This window comes from Mustela erminea, chromosome 3 (assembly GCF_009829155.1).
Source record: "Mustela erminea isolate mMusErm1 chromosome 3, mMusErm1.Pri, whole genome shotgun sequence".
Taxonomy (NCBI): domain Eukaryota; kingdom Metazoa; phylum Chordata; class Mammalia; order Carnivora; family Mustelidae; genus Mustela; species Mustela erminea.
In genome coordinates, this window is record NC_045616.1 from 18053693 (window position 1) to 18077743 (window position 24051).

Genomic DNA, 24051 nt, shown 5'->3' on the forward strand with positions numbered 1-24051 from the left:
CATCTCAGCATTTTATTCTCTTTCAGGGACTTGTCACCCAGCACAGGGCACCGAAGGTGATGGGCATGAAAGAACCTGGCTCTTCCCAGGCAGGGCACTGTGCGATCTAGAAATCAGGGCTCAAGTCTGTGATCCTTCTTTTCCAGGCTTACAAAAAGTCGGAGGCAAACATTACATCAGAGATGAGGCTACACAGCTGATTCAGGCCTAGTTTTGTGACTAACAAATCTGGTTTTCTTGATCAGGTCACTTCTTGTACCCCGGTTCTCCCCCCCCCCCCTGTAATATGAGATATTTAAAGTAAGGGCGGGTTTTAAAATTCTGTGGTTTTATATGGTATGTTGCCTTGCATACAAGAATTTGAATCAGTATTTATCAGTGTTGCACTCTAGTTTGAAGATAAAATTACATTTTAAAAGGTAAAGTATGTACTTGTGCTATGTATTAAGTCTTTGCTTTCTTTTAATGGCATGGATTGTCATTTTGAAACTACAGTTCTCAATAGTTTGCTCTTCTTTTATGGTAGAGCTGAACAAAAGTTTAAGATAATCACTAAATTGCTGATTCAGGATGAACTGAATCCTGCTGTGAGTGTTCTTTTTGTGTCTTCTCAGGAACAGTTGCCATCATAGTCTATAAAAATCATCTCAGAGATTCTTTAAATTGCACATACATATTTTTAATCGAATATCTTTTCTAGAAATTTGTCTAGCATAGTAGTCATTCTTAATTCTTGTCAAAAATCACTTCCACTTTTGCTATAAGAAGCCATGTAAGAAGTGGGTACTTACAGAAGTTGTTTCTCTGGCCTTGTGAATTCAGTGTTAGTTATTTATTTTTTTTTTAAAGATTTTATTTATTTATTCGACAGAGGGAGACCACAAGTAGGCAGAGAGGCAGGTAGAGAGAGAGAGGAGGAAGGAGGCTCCCCTCCAAGGAGAGAGCCCGATGTGGGTCTCAATCTCAGGACCCTGGGATCATGACCTGAGCCACCCAGGCGCCCCTTCAGTGTTAGTTTTACAGAGTTAAGAAATAGGTGCTAATGGGGCGCCTGGGTGGCTCAGTGGGTTAAGCCGCTGCCTTCGGCTCAGGTCATGATCTCTCAGGGTCCTGGGATCGAGTCCCGCATCGGACTCTCTGCTCAGCAGGGAGCCTGCTTCCCTCTCTTTCTCTCTGCCTGCCTCTCCGTCTACTTGTGATTTCTCTCTGTCAAATAAATAAATAAAATCTTTAAAAAAAAAAAAAAAGAAATAGGTGCTATTTTCCTGTGTCTTGTTTGAGTCTTCCCTTAGCTTTGATTACATTTGGCCTTGATTTTATTTTATATTAGGTTTAAAGGTCTTTTGAGAAGGTAAACTAATTACTGTAAATGTAACTATGAAATAGCTAAACTAGAAAAACATAAGGTGTTTGGAATGAGTCCTAAATTACTATTTTTAAAATGCTGACATTCCAGTCAGTGTAAATAAAAATGTTTGATGAAAGAATTGAATATTTCTTACCTAAGTTTTTTGCATTTATATTTCAAAATAAAATGTATTTTTGGAGGAGATTTTGAAGGTAAATTTCTCTAAAACTTAAGTAATATTATTTTTTCCTCCCCAGTTAATAGTCAGCTGTAAGCTGTATAACTTACTGTGACTTACAGAGTTAAATCTAATAAGCATTTTAAAATGCCCTGTGACCTGGTTCCTGCCTACTTCTGTTTGTTTACTAATCTTTTCTTTTCCGTGCACCCTCTTTCTCTTCCTTGAACATATATATTTTTTTCTTGATGGCCTGGCCTTTTTATTAGCTGTCACCTTTGCCTGAAATGCTCTTCTCTAAATTTTTTCATGGCTAATTCCTTATCATTAGCTCTCAGTCTAAATGTCACTCCTAAGATTTCATCTTAGGTAGCAGATCCGACAGTACAGAATCATCCTGTTTGGAATCACCATGTAGTGCCTTCTACTCTGACCATTTTTTCTTATTTATTTGTTACTGTTCCTTTATCCACTGTCAGTAGCTGGCAGATGGTAGGTACTCAGTGGATGGTTTAATGAACGGATGAACTAATATTAAGCACCAGTTTCTTTTGTTATCTCTGAAGAAAACAGCCATGTTAATTCACTTAAGTCTCTAAGTTCACTTGAATGTTACAGCTTTACATGCTATGTTCAGGCATCTTATAAAAGGTTTTAAACAAATTGCCAGTTTGTTTGAGCTAATGAAAATGTGTTTCATTTTATTCCTATAACATTCCAATTTTTGTTTTGTCGTTTAGGTTAATTGGAGGATCTGATAACAAACTGATTTATAGACATTATGCAACATTATATTTTGTCTTCTGTGTGGATTCTTCAGAAAGTGAACTTGGCATTTTAGATCTAATTCAAGTAAGTTAACACTCTCTTAATAACAGTTGTGGCGTTTATATATTTTAAAACTTGTATGTTCTTAACTTTCTAAAACGATGTTCTGTTTGGTAAGAAAGAATTTGTTCCATAGTAGAGATTGGATGAGTAAAACAAGGTCTAGAGATGCTGAAACACATTGGCAATTTTAATCTGATTAAGACTAATCACAGCAAATTTCATCATGCCCTTTCTTCCTGTTCATGTAAGTCACGCAAGAAGTCTCAGATTGATGGATCTCTTACCATGTGTGTCCAGATCTGATCCCCAAACCTACCCCTCCCTGCCTCCTGAAAATCTACCATTATGTCCCTGGAACTCAGGGTCAGTCATAATCAAATTCCTCTTTATCTTCAGCCTCTTTATTTATTTTGCCTTTACTTTTTTGCTTTAAATTGAATTGGGCTTCCCTACTGACACTATCTGTAACTGTCTCAAGTAGTAGCGGTTATCCTGCTTTCTTTGTAGTGCTGAGCCCATGAGGTGTTTTCTTCACTTCTCGTTGCTTTTTCCAGACCATTCTCTTGTCAAAAATGCCCCCAAACTTTATTTCTTGTGTTTAAACTTATACACCTTCTACCCACCCTGTTTCAGTAATCTCTCATCCCCACCTCATATTCATTGGGGATTTTATCAAAAACTTTCAAAGGTCTGAGATTTACCTTTCTTGCAAGTTACTTGTACATTAACTACCACAGTGTTATGTCATGGATGCTGGCAGAAGACAGGAGACTTCTGGGTCGGAATCAAAGGACTTATTCTGAATAGCACAAGCAGCAGACATGGTAACAGCATTTGCTTACTTCACTGGTTCTCCAGGTCCCAATTTCCACAGTCACCAAAGGGTGTGACTTGAAGAGGACCAGGAGAACCTGTACCCACAGTGAATTGAGTTATAGGAGAGGAACTACAGTCTTTTATATTGGACACAAATCATGTCTGCTCATGTCCTAGAGGAAGAGTGTATCTTCCATGGGTATAGATAAACCTGCCATTTGCTTTGAAGAGAGATACTCTCTATTTTTCAGGGCTGTTTGCTTATTTATATAAGCTTGCTTGCAGAGAAAGTCTGCAATGATGGCAGTCATTGTACCTGTGCTCACTTATGTGCAGAAATGTCAGAGTGATAAAGAATTGTCTCCTGTCAGATTGTGGTCTTAGTTCACTGGCATTCACTCCAGTACTGCTTGGGTTCTAATTCGTGGTGATTTGACTATTCAATTTTCCTGGGGATAATTCTTCCAGTACTTTGGTGTCTTCAGACCTGGAATTCCTCTTCATTGAATTTTTGCCCTCTGCCCCACCTTGCTACTCATTTCCAGACCTTGTTTTTATCCAAAGTGCCATCCCTCCATAGTCTCAGTTGCAGTTTCCTTTCTGTCTACCACCTCTGATCTTTTTGTATCACAATTTCTGTTACTCCGCTAATTTCCTGGGCCTGTTGGGACCTTCAGTCTTCTAAATAAAGCATTTTTCCACTCTCCCTTGTCCTCCTGATGTCTTACTTTCCTTACCCAGTCTAAATCCCATCATCAGTCATGGTAATCATAGTCTTGTATATATTCAGCACTTTCCTTGTACCCATACTTCTAAATGTAGTTAAAGAAAAAAAAAAAGTAACTATACTATAGGTCTCACCTTGTATTTATGATCTCTAAACTCGGTGAGTCCTTAGTGCTACCCAGTAATCCTATTTCCCTGGTCCATCTCCGTTCCAGACTCCTAGACAACAGCTGAGATATGTTCTCCTTTCTCAAACCTCTGGTGCTTCTAGCATCTTGCTTCCTTCTTCGATGGGAGAATAGAAGCCAGCAGAAGAGAACATCACCCATTTATATGCTAGTCTTTTCCTCATGGCTCTGACACTTCTCCCTCTTTCTTCTATATCCTTTTTTCCCCTCCTTTTCTGGTCATTCCTCTAGCTGTTCTATGTTCTCCCATTAAAAGGAGAAGTCCTGTCCTTACTTCCCTCTCCAGCCTGTGGCTCATTTCTTTCCCATCCTTTATGTTAAAATGCCTTAAAAAAGTTGTCTGTGCACACTTGTCTCAAATATTTCTTCTCCCCTTTGCTCTTAAACACACTCGATTCAGGTTTTCTGCTCTGTTGTTGCTGAATCCAAAGATTCTCATCAGTCCTTCTTTTTTTTAAGACTTTTTATTCATCTCTTCATGAAAATACTTTTTTCCTCTGGCTTCTAGGATGTCGTACTTGCCAGGTTTTTGTGGACCTCTTCAGTTGCTTAATTTCAGTGTCATGGTCTCTCTTATCTCTTCTTCAGCAGCCTAGAGGAGACAGAGGATCTGACCTCATACTACTCTCTGCATGGCCGTAACCATGTTAGTCCAAGCCACCACCAGCTTTCCCCTGGACTATTATTACAGCAGTTTCCTGACTGTTCTCCCTCCTTCCACTACCTTTTTCCCCTCTCATCTCTGCCTAGTAAAAAAGCCAGCGATAGTGATGAAATAGGTCATAGCTCACTTTCTGAATTCATCAGTGGCTTCCGCTCTCACTCAAAGGAAAAGCCAGCTTCCTTACACATGACCCATGAGGCCCCACAAAGCTCTGAGTCCCCTGCAGTTTCTCAAATACACCAGGCATTCTTAGCTCCCCGGTGGTCTAGTGGCTAGGATTCAAATACACCAGGCATTCTTCTCCCTCAGAGAAGAATGTATTGTATTTGTTGGTCTTTGTATCTAGATCGTTCTTCGATTTGCTATTCCCATCGTTCTCTAGCTCCATCGTTCTTTCAGGTTTTGACCCAGATGTCACCTTTCAATATGGTTTTCTTTGGTCCTTTCTAAAAATTTTCCCTCTCTCACATTTTCTAACTCCTCTCTTGCTTTTTAGTACTTTAGTACTTTTCCTGAGTACATATCACCATCTAACATACTATATATTTGATTTAATTTGTCTTGTTCATTGGCATTTTCCCTTAACAAGAATGTAAGCTCAGTGAGGGCCAGGTTTTTTTTATTTTGTTCACTGGTTTATCCCCAGGGCATAGAATGGCAACTGGCATGTAGTAGGTCCTCAACATACAGTTGTTGAATGAATGTATTTAGTGCCTGATATTTAGCGTTCTATGTAAACAACTGACAACAAAACCCAAAGACTGAGTAGAAGCAGGAGAGTCAGTTAGAAAAATAAAATACAGTTGCTACATGCTAGTAATATTTTGTTTTGTGTTTTTATCTGAGCACTAGTTACATTGGTGAAAATCTGGAAGCTCTGTATACAGTTGAGATTTCTGTGCTTTCTGTTTGTGGTATTTCCATAAGAAATTAACACATTTAATTCTGACACAATAAGCAAATGTAACTGCTATAAGTGATTGTATTGGGTTAAGATTATCATGAGGGAATGCTGTGCGCTTGTTTCTTTTCTCTTTCTTGACCCCAGACAGGGCAAAAACAGGCATATGGTGTAGGCACATTGTAGCAGATTGGAGAAAGCTGCACATAAAAAGGAAATTTTTTGTGCCAAACAAGTTTCATGGTTTTGAAATCAGCAAGAAGGGGGCATGCCTTGAGATGTAGTTAGTGTGATGGAGTAAATGAGGAATTAACCAAAGCACAAAACTTTGGTAGTAATTCTGAGTACCAAAGCATAGAAATAGTAAAAGTGGCTAGAAATGGAAAAAAAAAAAAAAAGACAATGAAAAAATGAAATGAAAAAAGATGACACGTGATAAATGGAACTATTAATATGCCAGAATACTCTCAATCTATAATTCTTAACCTGGGTTTTGAGAAAGAGGTAGGTATCTGAGCTACCTGAAACCACAGAGTATAACTAGATAAAGAAGATATAGTATACACACACACACAGACACACATGAATTTTACTCAGCCATCAAAAATGAAATCTGGCCATTTGCAACGATGTGGATGGAACTAGAAGGTATTAGGCTAAGTGAAATAAGTCAGTCAGAGAAGGACAATTATCATATGATCTCACTGACATGTGGAATTTAAGAAACAAAACAGAGTATCATAGGGAAAAGAAGGGAAAAATAAAACAAGACAAAACCAGAGAGGGAGACAAACCATAAGAGACTCTTAATCATAGGAAACAGAGTTGCTAGAGGGGAGGAAGGTTGGGGGGATAGGGTCACTGGGTGATACCCATTAAGGAGGGCATGTGATGTAATGAGCAATGGGTGTTATATAAGACCAATGAATCACTGACCTCTACCTCTGAAACTAGTAATACAGTCTTCATTAATTGATGAATTTAAATTTAAAGAACAAATGAAAAAAAAATAAAAAAGGGAGAAATTCTTTACAAAAAGCTGGATCTTTATTCAGGTACTTCTGAGTCCTTAATTATTAAAACATTCCTAAAAGAGAGTCACATGACTAGATATCTACATACACGAACCCCATGAATAAATTTAAAAAAAAAAAAAAAAAAAAAAAAAGAAACCACAAAGTAATCATAGCAGACATTCTTACTGTTTTCCATTGTTTAATTGGTGGTGAGAAAATAATACCATTAAGATAAATATATATGTATGTGTATGTGTGTGTATATGTAAAAAGATAAATGTGTGTATTATATGGTAGAAGAGAAATTTTTATACTGTTTAAACCTGTAAAGGCAGACATCAAAGAAATTTCAAGTTTGAGATGAATATGCCTCACGATCCCTTGGATAGATACTCTTCCTGGGGCCTCCTTGAGAACCACTGCTAAGTTGTGCTTCGTTTTCCCAAAGGCTTTTCTAATGAAAAAAGAAAAGCAAACCTTTAAGTATGGATTAGTGATAGGGTTTATCAGAACCCTATATAGTATCCATTTATCTTTGTTCATTAACACACTTCTTGGTTTATCCCATAAAGTAGTAGTTAATTCACTGCAGTATTATTTCATAGAAGCTATGTGTTTTTTAGAAAATGATTTTTAATATGAAACTGCTTTCAGTTTCCCTCTCAGTTATCCACAGCTGAAGGGAGTGGTGGGCATTCACACTACATTCCAAAACACTGAATTTTTCTGAGCTAGCTGCTAATGTTACAGGAGGAAAAAAAGAAAGACAGTCTGTTTAAAATGCCTATCTGTATCGAAGAGAAAGATTTCATTGAAGAAAGACTAAAACAAATGTGGATTTTCCTAGAGACTAATTGGCTGTATCTTATGCTTGTATCCTGGGATTTAAGCTATCGTCTTTGATTATTTTTTGATGCTGTGGGTCATCTTAATTGTTGCAATAGCATGATTGTTATATCTCAGAAGAGAATTGTGTGGGTAGTTGTTAGAGAACAAATATCTTACATTGTATCTGAAGTAAATTTTATCATGTGTTTGTGGAAAGTGGAAAATAGGTCTTGTGTTTTGTAAAATATTTTAGCCGTTGCTGTTCAAATGTTGATCATTAGTCTTGATATTAGGTAAGACACAGAAAAGAGGGTTTCGGGAGAATTGTGTCATCTTCCATTACTGATGTAGGCCAGAACTATTTTTATAACAGGATGCAGTTGAGTTATCATATGTTGATAGATGATGTCTTTAAAACAAGTTATGTAATTTACCTTACAGGGACTAATTCTATCACTACCACAAACAGGTTGGAAGTTCTGTAGTTGCTCTCTTTCCCTGTGATCACCATGGATCATTAAATCATTACAAGGGAGTGCTGAGCATGTGTGAGTCAGTCACTCTAAAAATATTGGTCAAATGAAGAAAGATGGAAGGGACTAGCTCACTGTTTCTGCTTTGGTTTCATGAAATAGCTAATCAGAGCTAATTTAGAATTGATTTTCTTGCTTTGTCCATCTTTTTAGCTTTGAGGAAGACAAGTATAATGTAAAAAGTAGAAACAGAAAATTATAAAGCAAGAGAGTTTAGATCAAAACCTCTTGGTCTTGCATTTCTTCCAAGAATGGATCAAGAAAACTTAAACATCAATATATAAATAATAAACATATGTGAAGTTTTGCTTTTTTTTAAATGTTGAAATGATGCCGTTCAAATGATCATTGGAAACATGATTTTATGTGTTTATGTGTTTATATGCAAAGGGTTTGTGTTTCTAAGGTATGCATATGTTGTCCCAGATTTGACTTTATCTCTTGTGTGAAATCTGAGAGAAGGCATCATTAGTAAATTCCATGTGAAATTTATACCCCTCTGTCACCAAAGTGAGTAATCAGCTTCTGTTTTCTTTTGTTTCTTTTTTTAGTTCTTTGTAAGTAAGTTGGAAAAAAGGTGATCTTTTTTGTTTCTGATATGTACTATTTTAGTGTGGTATCAACAACCATGTAAGTGCATTTCAGAGCTGGAGGCTGGCTTTTTTTAGTCTTTCTGTTGTAGCATGTCTTCATTGGAAGTGTTAAAATATTTACAGAGTGAGAATGAGAAGTTCATTAAATATTAACGTTGGTTGTTTGAGTTATTTATAAGGAGTCATATTGTCCTCAATTAATTTATTATGCCAAGCTAATAATAAAGAGAGGCTTAGAAGTTCACTAGATAATTCCAAATTCTGTTACAGTTTTCTGTACCACATGTAACAATTACATCAGCATGAGTCTTGTTCAGTTGTGGTCAGGAACAAAATGGAGAACTAACAACTGAACTTCTCTTTAGGTTTAAAAAGATGTTTGACCGTGGCCTTACCATATGGAGTTAAACTAGAGCTCCATGTATAGCATCTGTTGTTACCACAGTCCTGAGCCTTAGACTGGTTTTTATGAAATTATTTTACTTAATGGTTGTGAATGCCAATTTAGTATGATATTGAGCATCTCATTTAATCTCAATAGACCTTTTTTTTTCACCTGAATAAAGTATGCCTATTTTAATATGCTGCCTATAAAACCTCATGGGGTTGTTCGAAAGATCAGTGAATCAAGCAAGCTAGTTGTGGTTAAAGCCATTCAGCCTCTGCTTTGTACTGGCTGTGTAACTTTGGGCAAGTTATTTTATGTCTTTGTCTCTCATTTTCCTCACTTGTAAAATGGGAGTGTCGGTAATAATACCAGTTCATAGAGTAGGTGCAAGCATTAAATACAATACTGTACATAGAGCTCATGGCTAAATGACTGACATGTAGTTGTCAGTCAGTGGTTTTTTGTTAACATTATCATTAATAATATATTTATAAGAAAGGCATATAAAGTATTATTTCATTAGTATGCAAATTGAATAGGATAAAGAAGTCCTTTTATCTTTTTTTTTTTCATTTTTATGAGAATTTGTTAATCTTTTTATCCTCTATGTTGTGTAATAGCTTGGGATGAATTTTATATGGTGATAGAGTTATCTGCTAAGAAGCTGACCTGATTGGAGGACCTTTTAAGCCAAGAATTCTTAACTGAGAAAAGATCCTGTGATTCTGTTTATTGCATAGGAAATGATGCTGGGTGGGTGCTACTGGACAGGGAATGGTGTGCTGGTGAAGGCCTCACTGCCTTCCACCATATGTCATTGTTCTCTTTTGTTATAAGGGTAGGCTTGAAAGTGTCTTGTTAAGTAGTACACTGCTTAAACTTTGGGCTATATAGGTTTTATTTATTTATTTATAATTTTATTTTATTTTTTCAGTGTTCCAAGATTCATTGTGCACCACACCCAGTGCTCTATGCAATCCGTGCCCTCCTTAGTACCCACCAGCATGCTCACCCAACCCCCTACCCGCTCCCTTCCAAAACCCTCAGTTTGTTTCTCAGAGTCCACAGTCTCTCGTGGTTTGTCTCCCCCTCCAATTTCCCCCAACTCACTTCTTCCTATCTCCCAGTGTCCTCCGTGTTATTCCTTATGCTCCACAAGTAAGTGAAACCATATGATAATTGACTTTCTCTGCTTGGCTTATTTCAGTCAGCATTATCTCCTCCATTCCTGTCCAGGTTGATACAGAAGTTGGGTAGTCATCCATTTTGATGGAGGCATAATATTCCATTGTATATATGGATCACATCTTTATCCATTCATCCATTGAAGGACACCTTGGCTCCTTCCACAGTTTGGCGACTGTGGCCATTGCTGCTATGAACATTGGGGTACATATGGCCCTTCTTTTCACTACATCTGTATCTTTGGGGTAAATACCCAGTAGTGCAATTGCAGGGTCATAGGGAAGCTCTATTTTTAATTTCTTAAGGAATCTCCACTGTTTTACGAAGTGGCTGCACCAACTTGCATTCCCACCAACAGTGTAAGAGGGTTGCCTTTTCTCCACATCCTCTCCAACACTTGTTCTTTCTTTTGTTGTTAATTTTGGCCATTCTAACTGGTATATGTGGTTTTGATTTGAATTTCCCTGATGGTTGATGATGATGAACATTTTTTTCTTGTGCATGTTAGCCATTTTTATGTCTTCTTTGAAGAAGTGTCTGTTCATGTCTTCTGCCCATTTTTTGTTGTGATTATCTGTTTTTTTGGGTTGTTGAGTTTGAGGAGTTCTTTATAGGTCTTGGATATCAGCCCTTTGTCTGTAGTGTCATTTGCGAATATCTTCTCCCATTCCCTCCCAAACAAAGGGTTGCCTCTTTGTTTTGTTGACTGTTTCCTTTGCTGTACAGAAGCTTTTTATCTTAAGTCCCAAAAGTTCATTTTTGCTTTTGTTTCCTTTGCCTTCGGAGACATGTATTGAAGTAGCTGTGGCTGATGTTGAAGAGGTTACTGCCTATGTTCTCCTCTAGGATTTTGATGGATTCCTGCCACATGTTGAGGTCTTTTATCCATTTCGAGTTTATCTTTGTGTATAGTGTAAGAGAATGGTTGAGTTTCACTCTTCTACACATAGCTGTTCAATTTTTCCAGGACCATTTATTGAAGAGACTGTCTTTTTTCCACTGGATATTTTTTCCTGTTTTGTCGAAGATTATTTGACCATCGAGTCGCAGGTCCATATCTGGGCTCTCTACTCTGTTTCACTGGTCTGTGGGTCTTTTTTGTGCCAGTACCATGCTATCTTGGTGATCACAGCTTTGTAGTAAAGCTGGAAATCAGGCAACGTGATGCCCCCAGCTGTTTTTCTTTTTCAACATTTCCTCAGCAATTTGGAGTCTTTTCTGGTTTCATACAAATTTTATGGTTGTTTAAGCGTTCCAGCTCTTTGAAAAATGCCAGGGGAATTTTTATAAGGATGGCATTGAAAGTATAGATTGCTCTGGGCAGTATAGACATTTTAACAATGTTTATTTTTCTGATCCATGAGCATGGAATGCTTTTCCATCTTTTTGTGTCTTTTTCAATTTCTTTCATGAATGTTCTGTAGTTTCTTGAGTACAGATCCTTTACCTCTTTGGTTAGGTTTATTCCAAGGTATCTTACGGTTCTTGGTGCTATAGTAAATGGAATTGATTCTCTAATTTACCTTTCACTATTTTCATTGTTAGTGTATAAGAAAGCAACTGATTTCTGTGCATTGACTTTGTATCCTGCCGCATTACTGAATTGCTGTATGAGTTCTAGTGGTTTGGGGGTGGAGTCTTTTGGGTTTTCCATATAAAGTATCATGTCATCTGCAAAGGGAGAGAGTTTGACTTCTTCTTTGCCAGTTTGAGTATCTTTTATTTCTTTTTGTTGTCTGAGTGTTGTTGCTTGGAATTCTGGTACTATGTTGAACAATAGTGGTGAGAGTGGACATCCTTGTTGTGTTCCCAATCTCAAAGGGAAGGCTGTCAGTTTTCCCCATTGAGAATGATATTTGCTGTGGGTTTTTCATAGATTTTATGAAGTTGAGGAATGTTCCCTCTATCCCTATACTTTGAAGAGTTTTAATCAGGAATGAATGCTATGTTTTGTCAAATGCTTTTTCTGCATCATTTGAGAGGATTGTGTGGTTCTTCTCTCTTCTCTTACTGATTTGTTCTGTCAAGTTGATTTGTATATGTTGAACCACCCTTGCATCCCAAGGATAAATCTCACCTGATCATGGTGGATAATACTTTTTTTTTAAGGTTTTATTTATTTATTTGACAGACAGTGATCACAAGTAGGCAGAGAGGCAGTCCTAGAGAGAGGAAGGGACGCAGCCTCCCTGCTGAGCAGAGAGCCTGATGCAGGACTCAATTCCAGGTCCCTGGGATCATGACCTGAGCCAGAGGATTTAACCCACTGAGCCACCCAGGCGCTCTGGATAATACTTTTAGTGTACCGTTGGATCCTATTAGCTAGGAACTTGTTGAGAATCTTGGCATCCATATTCATCAGGGATACTGGTCTGAAATTCTTTTTAATGTGGTCTTTGCCTGGTTTGGGGATCAGGGTTAGTGCTGGATTCATAGAGTCTGGAAGTTTTCCTTCTGTTTCTATTTTCTGAAACAGCTTCAGGAGAATAGGTATTATTTCTTCTTTGAATGTTTGGTAGAATTGCCCAGGAAATCCATCAGGGCTCTTGTTTTTTTGCGGGGGGTGGGGGGGTGGGGGGAGGGAGGCTTTTGATCACAGCTTCAATCTCATTACTAGATAATGGTCTATTCAAGTTGTCAATTTCTTCCTGTTTCAGTCTTGGAAGTATATAGGTTTCTAGGAATGTATCCGTTTCATCTAGGTTGCTTAACTTATTGGCATATATCTGTTGATCATAATTTCTGATGATTGTTTATTTCCTTGGTGTTGGTCGTGATCTCTCCCCTTTCACCCATAATTTTATTGATTTGGGTCCTTTCTCTTTTCTTTTGGATTAGTTTGGCCAGTGGTTTATCTTATCTTATTAATTCTTTCAAAGAACCAGCTTCTAGTTTCATTGATGTTATTTTTTTTAAGATTTTATTTATTTGACAGAGAGAGATCAGAAGTAGGCAGAGAGGCAGCCAGAGAGAGAGAGAGGAGGAAGCAGGTTACCCTCCAAGCAGAGATCCTGATGCATGACTCGATCCCAGGATCCTGAGATCATGACCTGAGCCGAAGGCAGAGGCTTAATCCACTGAGCCACCCAGGCACCCTTATTGATTTTTTTTTTTTAAGATTTTATATATTTATTTGTCAGAGAGAGTGAGCACAGGCAGACAGAGTGGCAGGCAGAGGCAGAGGGAGAAGCAGGCTCCCTGATGAGCAAGGAGCCAGATGTGGGACTTGATCCCAGGATGCTGGGATCATGACCTGAGCCAAAGGCAGCCACTTACCCAACTGAGCTACCCAGGCATCCCTCATTGATGTTATTTTTAAGAATTATCTGGGAAGACCAACAGACTGGCACTTGGGAACCATGGGGAATAAACCCCTAGTCCCAGGGGAGGGTGAGTTCTGGTACAGTTCCTCTTGCTGGAGAAAGAAGGTGCCCTGGCCCAGTTGGCTTATTTTCCAGGCACTCCAGAGTGAATGCTCAGCATCATTTTAGGAGGATTTTACCTGCTATACCATACTGTTACCAGAGTATTAAAACTTTCTTTTTTTAGTAAGATTCACTTTAAAAAAAAAAAAAAGATTCACTTCTTATATATATGTGGGAAACCAAAAAATATTTCTACAAACAATTTGAGTCAGACACTTAAGAGTGATTCATCATTCCTGAAACTCTTTTCCTGTTTTATTTTTGTTGAGAAGTCTTTTTTCCAGTAAGTGAAAATGTAGTATTCACTTTTCTCTTGATTACATTTCTACTTCTTGATAAATCCTGGTATTGAATTCGATGAGCCTATTCTAATTTACATGTTTGTTCACATCTCAGCTGCCTTCTTGGGAGGCATCACAGAGCCAAGTTTGTGTTTGGAGTCAGATGGCATGGGTTTGAATACTGGCTCTGTCATCTGATAGTTACTTTGAGCACATTACTTACTCGTATCCATTCCCAATTCTCTTGTCTGTAGGTACCAATACACATAGCTACCCTATCAACATTGTCTTAAGAATTAGAGCTAATGTATATAGTTAGCATAGGGCCTAGAATATAGTAGACATAGTATTTAATTCAGAGAGGTGAAATGAAGGAAGTATTTTGGAACTCAGGTACTTAAAGTCAGAATTTTGGAGGGGGAAGTAACTTAAAATTTATTCCCCCCCCCCCTTTTTTAAAGATTTTATTTATTTATTTTTAGAGCATGCAGTGCACATGCTTGTGAGAATTGGAGGGAATGGGCGGAGGGAGAGAGAAAATCTTAAGCAGACTCCATGCTGAGTGTGGAGCCCAATGTGGATCCCCATCCCACAACCCTGAGATCATGACCTGAGCTGAAACCAAGAAACAGATGCACCTGAGCCACCCACGTGCCTCTATTGTTTCTTCTTCTAAAGCAGGTTTGAGAGGAAAAACTCAACTTATGTTGGTGTTTTTCTTTGATTTAAGGTGAATTCCTTATTTCCCATAATGGAATGATAAGTTTTGAGGGAGGAATTGGGCATAAAGGAGGAGAGGGCCTTTTAGCTTGTTTTTTCAGATTTTCTTTTTCCTTAAAATTGTTTAAAACTTATATGGAAATTATTTCAGACTTAAAAAAGAGCAGCAAATACAATACAAAGGATTCTTGCATTTCATGCCTTCTCCCACATTCCCTAAATTTAACTTATGTAGCCACAGTACACGTGATTAAAATCAGGAAATCAGCATTGATAGAATATTATTATCTAATCTACAGATCTTACTCAAAATTTGCCAGTGGTCCATTGATGTCATTTTTCTTGTTTAGGGTTTAATTCTGATTACATATTGCATTTAGTTTTCATGTCTCCTGAGTCTCCTTTACTCTCTAATAGTTCATCTTTGTCTTTCATGCTTTCCATGTCCTTCAAATTGTGATACTTTGAAGAGTACTAGCAGGTTATTTTGTAGAACTTTCCTCTGTTTGGGTGTACCACAGAAGTGCTTTTATGACCTTCACAGGGCATCATATCAGGGATCTCATTTTGTCTTGTTACTTGTGATGTTTATTCTGATCCTTTGTGTAAGACAGTGCCTGCCAGGTTTCTGTACTCTAAACTTCCATGGTCTGTTTTTACTTTAAAGTATCTCATGGGGAATAATTTTGAGGCCATGTAAGTGTTTTTTTCTAGTCATAGCTTTGGTCATTAATTTTAGCATCTCTCGATGATTCTTGCCTGAAGGAATGACTATTGTGGTGTTTGCCCAATGGTGATTTTTCCATTACACTCTCTGTATTGATTGGCTGAAATTATGTAAGGAAAATCTTTGTACGTTTTGCACTTAATTTTCTTTTGTTTTAACAGTGCTCAAAATATTAATTGTACCATATACATTGAAGAAGACACTTGAAATATAATTTTTAACAATTTGTGTCAGTACAAGTTTTTAAAAGCTCACATGTAGCTTTTGTGCACAAAAATAATTTGGAGGCTACTTTCATTTTCAAAATTCATATTTGATGTAGCAGCCTTGTACATTCAAAATCCTGGTTCTTCCTTAGACTTCTAAATTCAACATATAAAAAATACTAAGTCCGTTTAGTGGATTGTCTCCAAAGTAATTAAATTTCCTATAGTGCAAGTAGTTTCTGCTTTGCACAATTACGATTTTCATGTGGGTGGTAGAAGTATGGAAAGTTAAAATTTTTGCTTTATATTATTCTGTATTTTCCCAAGTTTCTAAATACCCACTTCTTACTACATTAAAAATCAAGTACTATTCTTTTGTTGGAGGCAGTATGCCTAGTGAATAAGAATTTGGGTTCTGCAAAGAGACTTTGTCCTACCTCACTGTTTTAGTAGTTAGTTGACTTTTTGCCTTTCATCACCCTTCTGCAAGTGGTTGATAATAAAAGTACCTGTCTTGTGAGATTATCATGAAGGATTAAATAAAATAATATATTTAATGGGGCACCTGGGTGGCTCAGTGGGTTAAAGCCTCTGCCTTTGGCTCGGGTTATTATCCCAGGGTCCTGGGATCGAGCCCTGCATCGGGCTCTCTGCTCGGCAGGGAGCCTGCTTCCTCCTCTTCCTCTGTCTGCTTCTCCGCTCCTTGTGATCTCTGTCAAATAAATAAATAAAAATATTTTAAAAAATAAATAAAATAACATAATATAATATATTTAAAGCACTTGGAACAATAGCAGTGCTATAATAATATATACTCAATAGATTCTGGTATCATTAACTATTTATTTATTTATTTATTTTAAGATTTTATTTATTTGACAGACAGAGATTACAAGTAGGCAGAGAGGCAGGCAGAGGGCGGGGGAAAGCAGGCTCTCTGATGAGCAGAGAGCCCGATGTGGGGCTCGATCCCAGAACCCTGAGATCATGACCTGAGCTGAAGGCAGAAGCTTAACCCACTGAGCCACCCAGGCGCCCCCATCATTAATCTTTAAAAAAAAAAAAAAAAGAAAGAAAGAAATCACATAAAAATAATTATTGATGTGAGCTCTTTCTGAATCATTTTGACATGTAATAGAAGACAGATTGTCCTCTCATCAACTTTTAGTTTCTTCATGCTGAAGTTGAAAGTTTAATGTGTGTAACGTACCTGTTTGTTTTTCCCAAGACTGTTACCATTGAGTTACTAGTTTCCAGGTCAGGTTTTGTGGAAATTTGGTCTGGAACCCAGTCATACTCTGATCATCTTCAAAGGTAGCTGATCTGATTTTAAGTTTAGTCTGCCTTCCCTAGCTCTTCTAGTACATTTTTAGTGGTATTTTTTGAGTCTTGGCATGAGCTAAACCAGCATCTCTCTAGGACATCTTGCTGCTGACTAAAAACAATTTTTTTTTTTTAAAGATCTCTTGGTGTACTACTAACATTTTTAAATTTATGCCTTCTATTTTTGGGCTTATAATTTTTTCTGTCTTAAAATATGTCAATTGAAGGGATTCCTGGGTGGCTCAGTTAAGCATCTGCCTTCGGCTCAGGTCATGATCCTAGAGTTCTGGGATCAAGTCCCGTATCAGGCTCCTTGCTTGGTGGGGAGCCTGCTTTTCTTTCTACCTACAACTCCCCCTGCTTGTGCTCTCTTTCTCTCTAACAAGTAAATAAATAAATAAAATCTTTTAAAAAATCAATTTAACTTATATGTATTTCATTTAATGTTACAGATCTCCTCTTAAAATTTAATAGAAATCCCCAAACCCAGAAAAAAATTATATTTTTACCTAGAAACTCTAAAGGGGGGGGGGTGGGTCTGCCATATAAATGATACTGTTTAAGGATATTTTGTGGCATCTCTTTTACCTAGTGCATATTTTTATTTCTCCATAGGTATATATAATAATGCAAGCCAACATATTAGGAGGAGACATTGTTTTAAGGCCTTTATGTGTATTAATTTAATCAGTAAACAACTCTATGTCAAAGATACCATTATTATTATGCCCAAATGAAGAAACTGAGGCTTAGAGTAAAACAACGTGCCCTAGATTTCATAGAGGCTAAGCTGGAATTTTAATAGAGACATGCTTACTAAAGCCTGTGCCCTTAAGTATTAAGCACTGTTAAATACTAAGCTGTTTCATGACAAATTCCTGTTACCTTGGTGGCCCAGATGCACAGATCTGTAATTAAAGGCAACAGAAGAAAGTTTTGTTGTTAGAAAGGCACTGGGAAAGGAGATTTTTTTTTTTTAAAGATTTTATTTATTTATTTGACAGACAGAGATCACAAGTAGGCAGAGAGGCAGACAGAGAGAGAGAGGAGGAAGCAGGCTCTCATTGAGCAGAGAGCCCGATGTGGGGCTCGATCCCAGGACCCTGAGATCATAACCTGCGCTGAAGGCAAAGGCTTAACCCTCTGAGCCACCCAGGCACCCCCGGAAGGGAGATTGTTTATATGCGGTTGTGGCTTTTTTTTGGGTGGGGGCGAAGATAGCTCTTTTTATTTCTTTTTGGAAAACTAGTTAATTACTGAAATAAAGGAAAACTTAAAATGTGATTTTCTTAGTAAATTTATTTTTCCCATTAACCCTTGAATTTCTGAAGTCCAGAGGTTAATCAGTTGCTCCTTAGTAGATAACTGTTATATTGAAATTGACTTTAAATTTTCAAAGATTTATTTATTTTAGAGAGAGTGTATATGTGCTCATGAGCAGGGAGTGGGGGCAGAGAGAGAGAATCTCAAGCAGATTTCCTGCTGAGCTCGGAGCCCAAGGTGGGGTTGGATCTCAGGACCCTGAGATCCTTCCTTGAGTGAAATCAAGAGTCAGACACCTAACACCTGAGCTACCCAGGTGCCCCTGAACTTTCTATCATTTTTATTTTTTTATTTTTTTAAGATTTTATTTATTTATTTGACAGAGAGAGATCACAGTAGGAGAGAGGAAGGGAAGAGATCACAGAGAGAGAGGAAGGGAAGCAGGCCCCCTGCTGAGCAGAGAGCCCGATATGGGACTCGATCCCAGGACCCTGAGATCATGACCTGAGCCGAAGGCAGTGGCTTAACCCACTGAGCTACCCAGGAGCCCTCTATCATTTTTTTTTTATTTTTTATTAAAAGATTTTATTTATTCATTTGACACAGAGAGATCACAAGTAGGCAGAGAGGCAGGCAGAGAGAGAGAGAGGAGGAAGCAGGCTCCCCGCGGAGCAGAGAACCCGATGCGGGACTTGATCCCAGGACCCTGAGATCATGACCTGAGCCGAAGGCAGCGGCTTAACCCACTGAGCCACCCAGGCGCCCGCCCTCTATCATTTTTAAACTGAAACATAAGAGAGTACTATTTACCATGTCACTCACCTTTAGTGCTTTGCTCTTTTTATTTTTCTTTTTGTGAAATATAATGTAACAGCAACTTCATTATTAACTTTTGTTTTTGCTAGAACCCCATAGGTCCTTTAATTTGGTTTTCTTAATTTCTTTAGTTTTTTTTTGTTGTGGCCTTGTCCATATGCATATCAGTATGTTTATCTATCTACAAGGCTCTGGATTTCTAATTACATTAAGAATTTTTGCTAAATCGAAAGAAAACTAGTAGGAACTTTTTTTTTTTTAAAGATTTATTTTTTATTTTTTAAGGAAACTCTACACCAAACATGGGACTTGAACTAACAACCCTGAGATCAGGAGTTGCTCTGTCACTGAGCTAGTCAGGCCCCCAGGGGAACTGTTTTTGCAGAGGGGTTTTTTTTTTTTTTTTAGACCAAACTTAGCATTTGAATGTTTTAAATCTTAAGAATTCCTTTAAAAAAAAATCTTAGGAATTCTTTTCCTTAATTAAGAACATGTAATTATGACATTTTGCTGCAGGACTCCCCCCCTTTTTTAAGTATTTACGTTTTCCAAAGGTGGTATTGTTCTGGTTTAAATATAGGCAACATTTGAATTCATATATATCTATATCTATATATCTATAGGTATATAGATATATATGTAGATTTATTATTTTTTTAAGGTTTTATTTATTTATTTGACAGACAGAGATCACAAGTAGGCAGAGAGGGAAGCAGAGAGAAAGGGGGAAGCAGGCTCCCCACTGAGGAGAGCCCGATTCAGGGCTCGATCCCAGGACCCTGAGATCATGACCTGAGCCAAAGGCAGAGGCTTTAACCCACTGAGCCACCCAGGTGCCCCTATATGTAGATTTAGATTAATATATTCGTTTTAGAATTTAATTTCTATTTGAAGATTTCTTTATTTTAGAGAGAGAGTATGCCCATGTGTGTTAGTAGGTGAGGGGCAGAGGGAGAGAATCTTTGAATCAAACTACCTACTGAGCATGAGATCATGCCCTGAGCTGAAAGCAGGAGTTGGACACTTAACCAACTGAGCCACCCAGGTGCCCCCCTTTCTGTATTAATGAGCACATCATGAGGGCCCGGCAACTTCGGCAGGTTACCTTGCTTTTCAGTGTTTATCAGTGTTTATCAGAAGAATTAGAATTTTCTATTTCTATTTTAATTTTGTAATCCTTGCATTTAAAAAAAATAATTATTTATTTGACAGAGGGAGACACAGCGAGAGAGGGAACACAGGCAGGGGGAGTGGGAGAGGGAGAGGGAGAGGGAGAAGCAGGCTTCCCACTGAGCAGGGAGCCCAACACAGGGCTTGATCCCAGGACCCTGGGATCATGACCTGAGCCAAAGGCAGATGCTTAACCAACTGAGCCACTCAGGTGCCCAATACTTGCATGTTTTTGAACAGCCAAATGAACAGTACTGGTTCCCTTTTATTAGATGTGTTTTGGGCGCTTTAACTAATTTTTTTTTTTTTTAATTTTGAGAGAGAGAAGCATGTAGGTGCACACACAAATGAGCTGAGGGACTCAACTTGGGGTTCAATCCCAGGACTTTATCCCTGGCCCCTATCCCAGAACCCTGAGATCATGACCTGAGTGAAGGCAGATGCTTAACTGATGCCACTCAGGCGCCCCTAAATTATTTAACTAAATCTCTAAGATAATCCAGAAAGGTAGGTATTTTTATCACTATTTTATAGTTCTGAGATCTAGAGGAGTTAATGATGCTCAAGCTCATGTAGCTAGGTAGCAGCAGAGTAGGAATTCGAAGCTAGGTCTTTCTGGTTTCCTCACTACTAGACCATACTTTGTCTTTGGCAGCCCATTTTTTTTTTTTTTTTTGCCACTCCATGGTTCACCAGTGGTATGCTTAAAGCTACGGAGGGAATTTCTTTTTCACTTTGCCCAGCATCATGTGCACATTGATTCACTGGATTCCACTGATCTTTTATAACTATTCATAAATGACAGGAAATTATTTAGACAGCATTTTCACCAAGACAGTCATCTTCTGATGGTTAAAAAGAATGTATAACTATCATACATGGATAATCAAACCAGTGGGTTTGGAAGAAGTAACTGTGGAAAAGTACAGGCATACTAGAAACTTTATTCTGATGAGTAAGTCTAATTATTTATTTATTTTTTTATTTTAAATAGGCTCCATGCCCACGTGGGGCTTGAACTCATGACCCTGAGGTTAAGAGTCACATGCCGTACCAACTGAGCCAGCCAAGCACCCCTAATCATGATTTTAAATTAAAGAAGACCAACTCACGCCATATTTCTACTAGATTCAGTTCAAACATGAGAAATAAAACAAAGCTTTTGTTTTTTTCTGGGAGAATATCTTCCTAGCATTGCTGTAGGCAAAGATTTTGTAAATTGAACATTTAAAAAAAATATTAACCTTAAAGAAAAGTGGTGTTAATTGGAAAATACTGAAAATTAAAACTTCCAAGAATATTGCTAGGAGAATAAAAAGGTACGCCACAAAACAGGAGAAGATAGGTGTAATACATGTAGATGTCTAGAGTATGTAAAGAAGTTCTAGATACAAGAAGGAAGGGACAGACTGGTCCAAAAATGAACAGAAGTCTTGAATGGACATCCTGAAGAAAGCTATCCAAATAGCTGATAAACTTGAAACAGTGCTCAGTTTTATTAGCCATCAGGGACAATCAAATTGATATTATAATGACATACTACCACACACACATAAGAATGGTTAAAATGAAAAGATTGACAACATAAAGTGCTAACAAAGATGCATAATTTTTGGAATTCTCATATACTGCTGTTTGGAGTATGAAGTCTTTTTTTTTTAAATTAATTATTTATTTGTCAGAGAGGGAGAGAACGCGAGAGTGAGTGCGTGCGTGCAAGCTGGCAGAGTCGTAGGCAGAGGCTAAGAGAGAAGCAGGCTCCCTGCTGAGCAAGGAGCCGGATGCAGGACTCAATCCCAGGACTCTGGGATCTCGACCTGAGCTGAAGGCAGCGGCTTAACCGACTGAGCCACCCAAGCATCCCTGGAGTATGAAGTTTTATAATTACTTTGAAAATCTGTTGGTAGGGCACCTGGGTGGCTCAGTTGGTTGGGTGTCTGACTCTTGGTTTTGGCTCAGCTCATGATCTCAGGGTCGTAGGATCCTGGATCGAGCCCTCTGTCCTCCAGCTCCCTGCTCAGTGGGGAGTCTGCTTGAGGACTCTCTTCCTCTGCCCCTCTCCCAATTTGCTTGTTCTCTCTCTAAGGTAAATAAATAAATCTTTTAAAAAAAAGAAAAGAATATCTGTTTGGTGCTATCTGCTGAAGCTGAATATTTGCTCCTCTGTCACCCCACAGTTCTCCTCTGCATGCATTGGGTAGGTATGTGTGCATACATTCAGTAATAGACATGGATGCAAGTATGCTTAGCAGTGCTAATGACCTTGTGCTGGAAACAACCCAAACTCGACAGGTAAATACATTGTGGTATATTCATAACAATTGCATACTGTAAATGAGAATGAATCAGCTTTCATATTATGTAATAAATGAATCTCACAAAAATAATGATGACTAAAAGATGCAACTCACAAAAGATTATATTCTGTGTGATTTCATTTAATATAGTTCAGAAATCGGTAGAACATGCTTATAGTGGAGAGCAGGGTAGTGGTTACCTGTGATGGTGATGGTGGCTGGTGGAGTATGAGGGGCTTTTCGTGTGCTGGTGCTATTCTGACACTTGATTTGGGTGTTGGTTACACAGATGTACTTACTTTGTGAATTCATCAGATTATACTTTGTTGTGATTTGTGTACTTCTCTGTATGTAGGTTATACTTCAGTAAAAATTTTCTGAAGGGGGGGCAGAACTTAAATGGCTTTTCTTCCCATATGTTATTTAACTGTGATGTTACAAATTGGAAATCAGACCATGTCCAACTTAAACAAGTATTTTGTTCGTTTTCAGTGAGAAAGGTTTTTTCTTCTTCTCACATTCTTACTTTCCCTCAGAAGTTAACATTTGTTAAGCTTGTTCAACTCTGTGCTCAAACAGCATTATCCCATTCAGTGCTTATAACAAGAGTCTGTTTTAACAAGAAGGAAATGATCTGAATTAGTTTTAAGTAGACTGAGTGGAATCATTCCAGTGTGCACACGTCATCAAGGCCTTGAGGAGAAATAGATAAAGTTGGGAATTTGAGTGGCTGTTACTTACTTTCCACCTACCTCAGAATTGAACTAAACTAGAAACTCCCTTGAGGCTGACTTGTGTGTGCTCCACAGTTGGTCATCTGAAGAATTGCCTTCTCTTGAATGAAATCACTGAGTAAAACTGTATATTTTTGGTTACTTACAGACCTTTAATTTCTCCTAGTGACTTTGCTCTAAGCCAGGGAGCAGCAGATGACAGCAGGTCAAATCCAGCCTGCTACACCTTTTTGTTAAGTTTTATTGGAGCAGAGATATGCACCTTGTTTATTATGTATCTATCTGCTTTTTGTTGCCCTCAAAACTAACATATTTACTATCTGACCCTTTGCAGAGGAAACTTGCCAACCCCTGGTCTAAGGCAATACTGATTATGGCTATATAGTGTTGATGTTGTTTCCTCCATCTTACACTTCTGCACTGGTGGAAGGAACCTTGGTCTGGGGGGGTCTGTATAAATTGGCCTGAGGTAGGACCAGTTTAGCAAGAAGCCTGCTGTTTCCATTTTACTCTTGGTCCTTTGGGGTCACCTGTGAATAGAGTAAGCGTACACTTCAGTTTGCTAGGAAAAGCCCTGCTTTGCATCTTTTGTTCCAGGCTGTTACGAAATTATGATACCATTGCATACTATTATAATAATTACACAATCTTAGCTGCTCCCTTTTACTCTTCATGCCCCAGTTTGTCTGATAAATTGTGTGGTCATTCTGTCTGTGACAGTTAAATTTGAGAAGGGTGGTGGGCATAGAAGAGATAGTGACAACCTATGCAAGGTAGAATTTAAGAGATTAAGTTTTGAAAGCTTATGTCAGGGGTCTTCAAGATGATCTCACTGAGCCATTAGGATTCACAGGGCTCAGAAGTTGCTGTGCTCATAGTTTGGGTTTATTACAG

At 38.1% G+C, this 24051-nt stretch overlaps 1 protein-coding gene across 4 annotated transcripts in view; it reads left to right on the forward strand.

Moving 5' to 3' along the window:
• Positions 1 to 24051, forward strand: part of AP3S1 (adaptor related protein complex 3 subunit sigma 1) — a 78254-nt gene that overhangs the window by 25820 nt on the left and 28383 nt on the right. For all 4 annotated transcript variants that reach the window (XM_032335401.1, XM_032335399.1, XM_032335400.1 and 1 more), the window contains exon 3: positions 2267 to 2378. In XM_032335401.1, coding sequence (XP_032191292.1) covers positions 2267 to 2378 — 112 coding nt within the window. The remainder of the gene's footprint in view (positions 1 to 2266; positions 2379 to 24051) is intronic.